This window comes from Ylistrum balloti, unplaced genomic scaffold (assembly GCF_031769215.1).
Source record: "Ylistrum balloti isolate Yb309-2 unplaced genomic scaffold, AGI_CSIRO_Ybal_v1 Utg371490, whole genome shotgun sequence".
NCBI lineage: Eukaryota > Metazoa > Mollusca > Bivalvia > Pectinida > Pectinidae > Ylistrum > Ylistrum balloti.
This window is the reverse complement of record NW_026782771.1, coordinates 332,935-345,560: the sequence shown is the minus strand read 5'-3', so window position 1 is coordinate 345,560 and position 12,626 is coordinate 332,935. Positions and strand designations below refer to the sequence as shown.

The 12,626-nt window shown below is 32.4% G+C and overlaps 1 protein-coding gene across 1 annotated transcript; it reads left to right on the top strand.

Moving 5' to 3' along the window:
- Positions 1–5,962: 5,962 nt before the first annotated feature.
- On the top strand, positions 5,963–12,206 carry LOC132562696 (elongation of very long chain fatty acids protein 4-like). The gene is made up of 7 exons (XM_060227450.1): positions 5,963–6,029; positions 6,607–6,794; positions 7,143–7,223; positions 7,832–8,003; positions 8,355–8,482; positions 10,943–11,110; positions 12,084–12,206. Exons 1-7 carry the CDS (start codon positions 5,963–5,965, stop codon positions 12,204–12,206), a joined length of 927 nt encoding a protein of 308 aa, XP_060083433.1.
- Positions 12,207–12,626: the final 420 nt, after the last annotated feature.

Below are 12,626 nucleotides of genomic sequence, written 5' to 3'. Positions count from 1 at the left end.
CTTTGTAAACACCTACTGAATCTGAAAATGGAAAATGAATTAAGTGATTCAAATCTATTATTGAAGAGAAATTAGGTCGCACACATCTATCACGGAAGATAAATCAGGTCATATATATCTAACGTGAAAGATAAATCACTTCACAGACATCTTATATGGAAGAACAGAATCTGACAAAGCAGATGATGTGACATCTATAAGCCCATTTAACAGGACTATGACATGCCTATAGACTAAAAAATATACTTATGATATAAGTAAATTTTACATAAATTGTGGCCCTCATTTCAGAACAATACATTTCTTATTTGGATTGACCAACACTTACATGGTGAGTGTTGTCAGTAAATCAGAAGACACTTCTCCTGGCCTTATTCTCAATTGTACTTCCCATATAAATTTCTTTTGTCTACATTTTGTTCTCATATTTCATTGATTATGAATCTGAATGAAGATTTTGTTAACATGAGTATTTTTGTTGCTTTTCAATGGTAATTATGATATCACCTGTCTGTTTGTAATGATGGGATTGAGGGAAGGATGACATAAAGTATTACATCCATGTGCCTTCCAGCTGATTCTTAATTCATTAAACATTTCTGATGATGACATTATGTTAAGTTTCCATACACCATTCCCCATACCTCTCAGTAATTATCCTTTTTGTTCAGCCTTTCCTCACACCTATGACTTTACTGGCCAACTGGTACTGTTATATTAAAGCTGATCATTAGATTTTCCAATTATTTGGAAAGACATTGCCATTTCTCCCCAATATGTTAGAAAATTGCAAGTCCATTATATTGTATGAATGCAATGCAATTTCCCCCACTTTCTCCCCATTTTATCATAATATAAACATACATTGGTATATCATTTATAATATCTGATTAATGCACTCAACAATTATATTAGAAAATGAAATGATACACATCCAAATGTGTATTTACTGAAGTTCTCGATTATAATACACCTGAATCACACGAACCCTTGTGATGGGCTACTGTTATAAGATCAGTGATCAATCTACATACGAGTCACGACTCCTGTACTCATAGAATTTCGATGAGACTCACAGAATTTTTGCAAATACTTAAATTATACAATACAGGACCCATTCTTTTTAGCAAGTTGAAAAATGACTCCTAAAATTAAAATGTAGATTAATTACTGTAAGACGTGTAGCTAGGATGCATAAATTTTATATCATATAAAACCTAAAACTAGTAAAGCATGTGGTCAAGAATCATCAAAGATATAGGCCTACCGCAGACTGATCCGACAGTTTGGTCCAGGAACTATCAGTCAAGTGTCGTGTTACTAATGTGCAGATGTGTATCAGTGGACGTCTGCCGTAGTTTTAAACACGTGGTTTACTAAACCCACAACATCATTAAAACAGCAAGTTTACATTAATGTAGTTAGTTACGCATGACTGACAATGCAGTAGTCGATTTAGTAATGTTTAAAATAATTAAGTAAACATACCTGCAAGTGCAGAATAGCTTTACGTTATGAATAGGAAAATTGGTTTCCCTGGTGAATGTAAACATGTGTGGAACACAAACTTGGAATACCCCCCAAAACATGCTAGGATCTGATCATATCTTTTCCACCAATCAAAACATTCAATGCTGAGGTTTGGCTAAAACAACGTCAATTCTGATTGGTAGTTTGCTTGATTAACTAGGTCAGCGAAAAAAGGCCTTGGACAGGTTGTTTCATTGTTGTTACTAGCAACGCCCTAACTTGGGACAGATCTGTTCATGTTGAATCTGTCCTTACTTCTGCCACTCGCGTCGGATTTGGTAAGTTGTTTATGCGTTTTTTACTCCTTCTGTTAAAATTCTATCTTAATGCTCAGAAAAAAGGTTAACCGGCGATTTACTTCCGCTGAAAGATGGCGTCTGCTCTTTTTGTCAGTCCAATGCCCACGCTATCTTACTATTTTATCTACAGTGACCTCGTGTTTGAAATCATGTGAAAGCCACGATCTGTTGTTTAAAGACACATTCCATTGCCTCATATTACCCACGGCACAACTTCAACATACCTAGCCAGTCTAACATAGTTCAGGCCTCTGGGCGATAACGTAAACTGAGTGATGGGGAACGTTAGGCGTAGAACTTGTGTTGTTAGGATAGGATTTCAAACTTATATTGCTGATACTGCATATTATACTAGTGAATATAACGTTGTCTATAATATAGGATAAAGTTAAGATTCGGCTGCCTCTGCAACAATCAGTGTACACTAAGTGAAATGTCTGTTATAGACCCTACAGTGCGGAGTGTACAGTTAGGTCTGTTGGCATCACTGAGGCATTGCTCAAATGCTGGTGGTAAGGTGGCTCGAGAGGTCCTTATCTTTACCAGAGATGGTTAAATGAAATTCAGTTGTGGAAAGATAGACTGTATGAGTCAATCGTTCAAAAGGTTTACAATGTCCTTGATTTTATTTTTTGCCTTTGTCGCAGGTAATATAATAATTGGTAGATAGCAATAACCATTCAGACTATCCCCTAGTTTGATTCAGGTCAACAAAAGGTTTCTATGTAAATCATAAGTTGACAGAACTTGTTTCTTACGTTTACTGGTTATATAGTGGTATAAAGTTGAATGTGATCACCATACTAAGCATCTCATACTGCATGTAACATTGTACTTTATGGCAGGTGTAGAATTTATTTTCAAAGTAGAAACAAAAAGTGATCTTTTCATTAGGTTTGTTTACAGTTTGTAGACATACATTTAGCTCATCGTCAAAAAAAGTGATTATAAAGAGAACAATGAGGTGATTAGGGGACTGTACAGTTCCTTCTCTGTCTATCTCACTGTTTGAGATTTATCATGTCAATGATAACTAAATGAGCCTCATTTTGAAACTACACATCCCAAGTGTCTGGTATGTTTTGAGATAGCAGGCATGCAACTCACAATGCTGTCTAAGGTCAATTTCTGACATAGAGTGAACAGACCAGGTCTCTGGGGTAGCAGTTGGTCCTGATATGCTAGCTGTTACTTGATAGGAGGGATCATGGATGGTTACAAATTATCATCCTCATCAACCTAATTGGTTCTTGCCTATTAAACTTAGATAACTTCATGCTGTCATCCAAATAATTAATTGGCTAAATTGTATTTACTGAAACTGAATTCATCATGGCTAGCATGTTAATAGCTGCAGTGTTGTTGACGTGACAAAATTACGATTTTATTATATTGTGTTGTCCAGGGTATGAGGAAGTTGGGTATAACTATTTATTCATATTTCATTTTCTTTACCCAACCAGTATATTGACATAAAACATTATTGAAAATTGGGTACAATGTATATCAGGGATTGTAGTGCTTCTCATCCACCTTCCTAGTTGGTTGTTGAACTATGTACTGTCGCTGAAGTAAGTGAAGGCATTAAAATTAACATCAAGAAGCATTGAAATCCAGATACCTGATAAAAATATAGTTGAATATGACTAAAGTCAAAGTAGAACAAATTAATTACACAACAGGTTATGCATGTATCACCTGGTAAATTAGTCTAAATATACTCATTGTACAAATATTTCAAATATGGCACTGTACTTAGGGGGCAAACTGTCTGTAAATATCAGTTGTAGTATTAACTTATATTGTTTACATAATGACAGAATCACTAAGTTATCCATGTCCTGGATATGTTATAGATTAGTAAAGTATTATTTACTTTCAGTGACACGCACAAAATATTTAAATATTCATTCACCTGGGTATCAGTATTATATTTCTGATACATCATGTATAGTTCTTACCAAGACATTCTAAGAGTTGTTTATAAAAACTGTGAATTGTCATTTAATTTCATTGTTCTAGTTGTATTAGATTAAGAAGCCATATAACAGAAGCTTTAATGTGTAGTATTTTTGTGATCAATTTTGATTTATGAAAACTGTCCAAATCCTGCAAGACCAATATGACATGTTCTCATTCTCAAATTGAAGTGACCATTACTATTGAATGTAACCTTTTAACTTTTTCTATTGTAAGCTAGTGAGAAAAGATTATTTACCGTTTGGTGTTAAGGTAACTACAAAAGTTCTGTGAGTTCAAGGGTTAATATGAAGCCATGATCATTATTTACCGTCTGGCATGTACATGTTTATAAATCACTTTACAAGGGTAATATGATAAATACACAGCGGTAGTCACTTCCTAAACTCTCCCCATAGTTCTATTTTAATGCCACTGGTATAGACAGTTTACTTATTCAAAATAACTTATCAAATTAAAATCAAAATATGCTAGATTTATTACATGTGTTTACATATAACTAAAGAAATCTTAGGATTAGCGAGAAGACATGATTTTTTTCATTTAAAGTTTAAGATGTTTGATATAAAATAATTTTTAAGTCTGAATATTGCAATATTTTTTTTAAGCTAACAGTGCTCTGTAAGCTTGTGTGTCACTAATGGTACATGTACACAGAGTTCTGTAGTAAGTAAGGCTTAAATACTGAGTTGTTGTCACAATAAATCCTTTGGATGTTCCAGCAGGTTTGAGCATGGCCTGGTTAAATACCCTGTTCATGCTTGCATTGCATACCCTTTTACCAGACAGGAATACCATGAAAGGTCATAATTAGTCTTTTGCTCTGTTGACAATTTGACAAAAGACAAGTAAAGTGCCAGACAGGTCAAATTAACTTAGCAGTTTAGCACATTGTTCTTGATATGAAAAGCTGTCCCCAGAATATCTGCTTAATTCATGTGATTTTGAATAAAAAAGTCAATTATGCAGGTTAAGGTTTTTGTTTACTGAATTTGTCCTGATCAGTTATAAATGTTAGATTGCTCAAACTCCAGTTTTATGGAAATTGATGACCCAACATAAATACTGATTATAATTACACATTGGATTTATAAAGAGAATATAACTAAATGCTATTTTCATAACAGCAATGAACCCTAAATATCTTTACTTAATGTATTGAGTAAAAAGAAGTCATGTGTAGGTGTTCTATAATCAAATCTAGATTTTCCCAATTCACGTTTGTCGTTATAAAATGCTTGTTAAATTTTATTTATGTGATCAGATTTTTTTTTGTAAATACTATCAGAAGATTAAACTCTGCATCAGAGACTCAGAAAACAGTCATGTTTTCTTGTAAAATTCTGTGGTTTTACTGTAGTTTGTGTGCCAATCACACCCTACATAGAAATCAGGTTATGTTACCAGAATTTTTTTGATAAATATGTTTGTATTGTACTTGAACTTTATCAATATTCAAAGCAGACTTTGGACCTTTACCCTAAGTAGATTTAATTATACCATTAGGTATAAAATGCATGGACCACTGTATACAGGACTTATTTGAGGTTGGTTTAACTTGACTATTGCAGGTACAAAGTAATGGGATAACGGCTAACAGGCTCGTTAGGGATATACGATAACTAGAACTTTAAAATGAACAAGAGTATCAAGCTCTGTCATCTTGTTCTTTATGTATCTGTTAGTCTGTGTTTATTAGATCCACAGGTATTGTGTCATCACTGGTATTTTTGAAGTTTAAAGGTTGAGACTTTTGTACATTTGTATGTATATCAATACAATGTCAAAAAGTCTATTTTCATGATGGTGATTCCTTTCTACTTTAAAATTTGAAAAGGTCCAGGATTTGTTAAATACACAACACATTTACCTCAATGTCTGTTCCTAAGGTATGCATGTGGCCTGCTGAATATGAACATGACATATTTTGATTTGAGTTGGAAACTAAGGCAATCATCAATTCTCTAAAATAGAAAAGGTTGACAGAACATTGAAATCTGAAATTCATTTAATCTTTACAAAGACAGAAACAACTTGATGAATTAATTGATTATGTCAATAGAAATGGCTATATCTATCACTTTTGTGACCATGCACAAATGCTTGTCTTGTTTACAGATACTTTAGATTGGAAGTAATAATATCCAAACAAGATGGAAGTCCTACAAGACAAGTATTATGAGTTACAGAAGTTCTGGGACTGGGCTGTTTCTATATCAGGTAAGTCACAATAATGGTGAAGCAACATAGTTATTATTAACTGATTATTTTTTCCTTGGCGTTGATTTTTATGGGAGGATATATTTTGATTAATTCAGTAGGCTGATTCCATTTACCACTACTATGGTATGATATATTTATTTTGAATGGGGAAGTTATCAAAATATTAGGTTTTATTTTGTTTCAGGGAAATTATCAACAGCTGATGGATTCTTTCCTGTTGATATTAGTTTATGGGAGGGCTGGTGGGGGTGATTGGGGCGACAGAGGGAGAATTACCAAAATCCACTGGTTCCTTTCTCCCAATTTGTATTGGTTCACAGCAGGAAAGGGGATGGGAGGAATTTTGTTTTCATATTTTCATCATGAAAATGTGTGAAAAAAAATGTAATACTCAATATGAATATTTAGAAACTCAGGCCTAATGAAATAATGTTAAAATCAGTGAAGCTATGGTCATGGTAGTGAAGCTATGGTCATGGTAGTGAAGCTATGGTCATGGTAGTGAAGCCATCTTTATTGTATTGTCATTACGCTCATATATACATAGTTATAAACGTGTTTTTGATTTTGACAGATCCCAGAGTGAAGGATTGGCCCCTAATGCAGAGCTACACTCCAACCATTGCATTGACCATCATTTACATATTCTCAGTGATCATTGGCAAGCGAATCATGGCTAACAGGGAACCTATGAAGTTCAAATACACATTATTCTTCTATAATTTAGGACTTATTGCTCTAAACTTCCATATATCATATACAGTAAGTGTACAGGTTTAGAAGTTTTTAATTGATGACATTTGAATTTGTACCTGTAACAGGTATACATTTAAGTGCTTAAGGTGGTAGTGTGAATGTATCAGTTACCAGTTACAACAGCAAAAACTACATAATTGCAATGTAAAACTGAATTGTTAAATAAGTGTGAAACTGGTATTTTTCTCATCCAACAATGTCCAATTTACATTTATTTTGGATTGTTTCCGAGATCATTATGAGGCTTCAGGGATAATTAAATTATTTGCATTGAAGCAATCCTCAGGATCATAAAAAATGCTTATAATTAGCTTTGAGAATCTATTTTCATAATTGTTTTATTTTAAATTTCAGCTATTTGTATCTGCATACAGAGCTGGTTACAGTCTTCAGTGTCAGTCTGTCAAATACTCCTACGACCCCAATGAATACAATGTAAGTATACTGGCTCCAGAATTCAATATCGATTGTCAAGCATTGCCATTGACTCAAAATAAAAAACAAAGGACGGCTTATTCATTAGCAATGACACCAGTAGTATTTGTAAAATTATCCTGAACTGCCATAGAAATGCATTGGCTTATAACCAAACATTAAATTAATATGGGATAAAGACAGGTATATATATCAAATTGAGGCCACAAAATTCAGTAATAATATTTGATGAATATGCACACCTGCGTAATACTAATAATTGTATGTAAGAATGACAAGTCGGGGAATGAAACACAAGGGAATGGTCACATGTTTACTTATCACTTACTTTGTAAACTGCAATGGATTGCTTTATCAGTATAGGTTAACAACAACTGTTATTTCCAAGAAACATGCATCATTGTACATAATTCAAGAACTCTTCACTGTAATACATTAGGAAGAGTTTGCTTAAGATGTATTTTTTTTTCATGTGTTTAAAATATGTTTTGTATGTACAGTAAGACGATGGTGTTAAGCTTGCATCACAATATTTTGAAAAATAGATTTCTGAAAGATATTCTATAGTTAAGCTGAATTTTGTAACCAATTTCTTTGTCTTCTTTCAGATTGCCTCTGCCCTTTGGTGGTTTTATATATCAAAGTTGGTGGAAATGATGGACACAATATTTTTTGTGTTGAGAAAAAAGAACAATCAGATTAGTTTTCTACATGTGTACCACCATGCTTCCATGTTTCCACTGTGGTATATAGGTGTCAAGTGGGTCGCTGGTGGCCAATGTAAGTATTTGTAATTTTCTTATTGGACAAGATAAGACTTTCCATTGAAATAAATTTGCAGGAGCTTGTGTATTTTTTTTTTCAAATTAATGTGTAAAACATTAAAAAGAAAATTGAACAAACAAAGTCAAACTCAAGAATAATAATATTTAACTTAATCTTTTTATGTTTAAAAACTAAGTTTACCAATTTCTAAAACCATTTTTATTTTGAATGCTTTGTAGGAAGTGCAGAAGTATTACAATCATGTTTTGTTTTAAGTAAGACACAGTAATGGTGCATTTAAGATTTTTGTAAGAGTTTTTCATATTAAGAACTGAATGTGCTATTGACCTTATTTTGTATCTACAGCCTTTTTTGGTGCAATGATCAATTCCTTCATCCATGTGTTAATGTACTCCTACTATGGATTGTCTGCCCTTGGACCTCACATGCAGAAGTATTTGTGGTGGAAGCGATACCTAACCATTCTTCAGCTGGTAAGTATAAAGATCAGGCTGTGTGTTATATGCTTCTGGTGTATAGTTTATTTATTTTAGCTCTGTGATAGCCTTTTTCTTTGTTGCTGTATGATGTGTGTAGTGAAACCTCATTAGTCCAAGGTATTTAAGGGATGGAGAGTCTACTTTTAATGCCTTTGTTTAAAGTAAAACATAGTAATTTATTAGAAAATGAGTCTACATGATTTGATGACATTATTTATTGTTAGAATATGAAATGTCTCACAAAGAAAGCATCAAAAAGAAAACATATCAGTTTAATATGTCTGGTGAATGTGCAAAAATATAAAAATTGATTTATTTTATATAGCAAGAGTCAACAATAAATCAAATCTTGAAAAAAAAAGAAAAGAAAGAAAAAAAGATCTTGTTTTATCTGTCAGCTGTATGATAGATAAAATGGAGATTTTTGTTGGTAATTTACAGGAGAACTATGATAGGCACATTTTATTGTAAATTACTGGTATACTATACTGGAGCTGGAAACTTACTTTTATCTTACATTATCAAGATCATAACCGAAAAAACATTTCCTGAGACTGGGTTTAAAGGACTAATGGACCTTTTAATTACAATTTTTGTACATCATGAAAATGTTTTAAGGTCTGTTTGTAAGTACTGATAACAAGACTAAAGAGGCTTCTCTGTATGGTAGACAGTTTGTAACATGTTTGGTATCACTGTGTGGATGTTTAGAATAAAATATAAACTATCATTTCTACACAGTTCAATATTTATATATGTATCATATATATCGCTCATATATATCATTATTAATGTATTATCATATTGTTATTTTTAATCAACCTACAGTAAATTGATAACAATATTCTGTCATATTTTCTTCTATAGTTTGATGATGACAACATTGACAGAAATATATGTATGATTTTTCATCGCATGAAAATCATTCCTTTTGAGAAAGAAAGTTTCACCTTACTACATCAGTGTTAGGAGTTCAACTCAGTGGGAAAATTTTGACAGGCTGCACAAATTTGCCAATGTAATCTGGTGTAACACAATGTCTAAACACGGTGTTTACTTGGGTTGACTGAAACGTTTATTTCATCTGCAATCTGGCAAACTAAGACCTTTTGAGTATAGAGGTACTCTCAACCTCACAACTGTGTTTAGATACGTGCATGTTTCATACTGTATTGCACTATATATTAAGGAATTCCTTTTTGCATCAATACTTACCTTCAAAGTAAAAATAATTTCCTTTGTACAATAATATGACAAAATATGAAGTGAAACACAAAGTTACATGGACATTTCGATATGACAGTAACAGTAAAACATTTTGAAAGTTGTTATATTAATGTGATATCCATACAAACACATTCACATCCATGTCTTCAGAATGATTCTGGAATTTCATTACTACAGCTTTGGAGTCGTAATTTTCTTTGACTTTGATCTTGCACAGATTTGGGGTAATTCTCTTTTATCTGGTAATTCTTTTTGATCTGGCAATTATCTTTAAAGGTAAGATAACAATACCAGGAAATGAATAACTTACCAATATGTCAGATCAAATTTGATTGGTTTCGACAGTAACAGGTTGACAACAGTTATACATTTTAACAACCTTGTACTTAACACAGACTTTCAAACCCACACTAGTTCAATTCTGTGTCCCATATGGAATTTTGCAATTTGAAAATGTACAAGTTGTGTAATTCTGGCTAAGAAATTGACTTTTATTCAAGGAGACTTCATCAGTAAAACTGTACAGTTTTATGTAGTGTTTTCATGGGCTTGCCTTGTAAACGTAACTGTGTTCTTATGACTGTTCAAAGCATGTGCATACAATTTCATTTACTCCTGCTTTTCTGTGAAGCAATGTTGTTCTAGCATGCTCATTAAGCATTGTACTGCTTAATTAATCCTAATTGGTGTTTGAACATCAATCAGTTTGTGTTTTGCTAGTTTTGAAATCAAAACTTCAATTCATATTTCCAGAGTAAAAAATCTGTATCTCGTTATACACATATTATTTTCTGAATTCAGCATCAAATTACAAACAATTTTGTACATTTGTAATATTGCCACTTAATCAGTAAAGCTTGTAACACATAATTCCTACTAGAAGTTTGATAAAAAATAAACATGTAAGTGTCTCTGTTGAAAACCAACAAGATGTAGAATTTTAATTGAAAAATTAAATTTACTGTCACAAAATTTTATGTTTGGATTTAATATACCACAAAGCAGAAACAAATATTTTCAAAGGCAATTGTAATTACAAATTAATTTATGTTCATATTTGCGATGAATTTATTGATAAAGAAAAAAATAAATATTCAGTAAAATATTTCACAAAATATTGAATTATCACTGGTCAGGAAAATAAGATATGTTGATAAACTACACAACCCCAGTCAAAAACGGTATGAAAGTTCTAAAGCGCATGTTGTTTTCTTTCTCTCTTCATAGTTACAATTCTTTATTGGGATGGTGTATGGATTTCAAAGTCTGTATTTGGGATGTGATTTCCCTCTATGGATGCAGTATACAGGCTTAGTGTACGGTGTAACAATTATCACACTGTTCCTCAACTTTTATATACAAGCCTATATGAAGAAGCCCAGTGCTCATTTACAGGTAATTATTGATTGACTTTTTGTTTTGTTTAGATTCAGTTTGTGGTCGGCATCATACACGCTGCTCAGTCCCTGTATTTCCGTTGTGATTTTCCTGAATGGATGCATTGGGCTCTTTGCCTATACGCCTTCAGCATACTATTGCTGTTCTTGAATTTCTACTTCCATGCCTATATCATATCACTAAGGCGCAAGGTAAATCAATGCAACTATTTAGTTTACAAATAATACTACTAGATTACCTCCCTTTAGTGAACAGCAAAGTTTTATAGTAATTTTGAAAATAAAAAAAAAAGACAAAAGTAAAGAAAAATGTATATGTGTATAATACTCTGTATTGTCAAGACATCCTGTTATAAGTAGAATGTATGAAATTGAAATATCACAAAGTAAGTACCAAGGAACAAGCATAAGGGAAAATATTTCAGTCTATAGATCCATATCATTGAGACATCTTACATTTCAACATATCCAAATCACAGAAACATGTTTCATATTTCACTTACCTCTGATCTAATAATGAGCAGGTTGTCAAGGAAAGATGACGATTTTTGAAGTGTCTTTACAATTTACAAAGCAGAAACCTTGATAACTTGTCTGAAGATATCCAAAATTGTAATACTCTATACAAAAACATCATTTATTGAACATATTTTCATTGTTTTGTTTTCAAAGAAAACCTTTTTCAAACACTTACAATTAGAAAATGATTGTGGACAAAACCATAGAGACTGAAAGATTTTATTTATTTGATTATTTCTGACTGGTAATGGAATTAGCAGTCAAAGTCCGACTAAGTTTTTATGATTTATCATTTCAACATTATCACTTGTATCCATGTCTTTTCATAATAAAAACAATCATAGCCATGTCTTGACAAAATCCTACTATTTAATTTTATAATTAGATTGTAATTATTGTTTATGACTGACTTAATTTTGAGTAACTTGGTTTTTTTTTTTTCATTTCAACAGAAACAAAAGAAAGCAGCAGCAGCTAATGGAGAAGTGAATGGAAAAGTGACAGAAAATGGCTCAGGTTCAACAAACGGCTCATCAGTGGCCAACGGTCACGTAGAAACAAAGAAGGATAAGTGAAGATAGGTCAGAGGTCAATAAAATTAGAAACTTAGGTTGACTGCCACCATACACTATAGGTACACAAGCTGATCCAATTAACAGGGAGGATGTAGAGTTTGTTGGATACAAAGGCAAGAAAATCTCGTTGGATTAACTATTCTCTCTATCTTTCATTTCTAGCCTGATATTATCAATTTACCTCAGTCGTTATTATGATATTTACTATATATTGACTGTGGAATACAAGAAAATATTTTAATGCAGGATTCTATGTTTGATGATTTCCATGCTGGTTCAAGCCTTGTATTGAATCATCGCAATCTTTTTCTTCTTGATATGTGTAAAGTGTTTTCCTGTACCAGTATTTTAACTTACTGTAAGAAATTCATGCACAAAAAAGGAAGAATAACTGAAAGTAATTCACAAAAAAAATCAAAA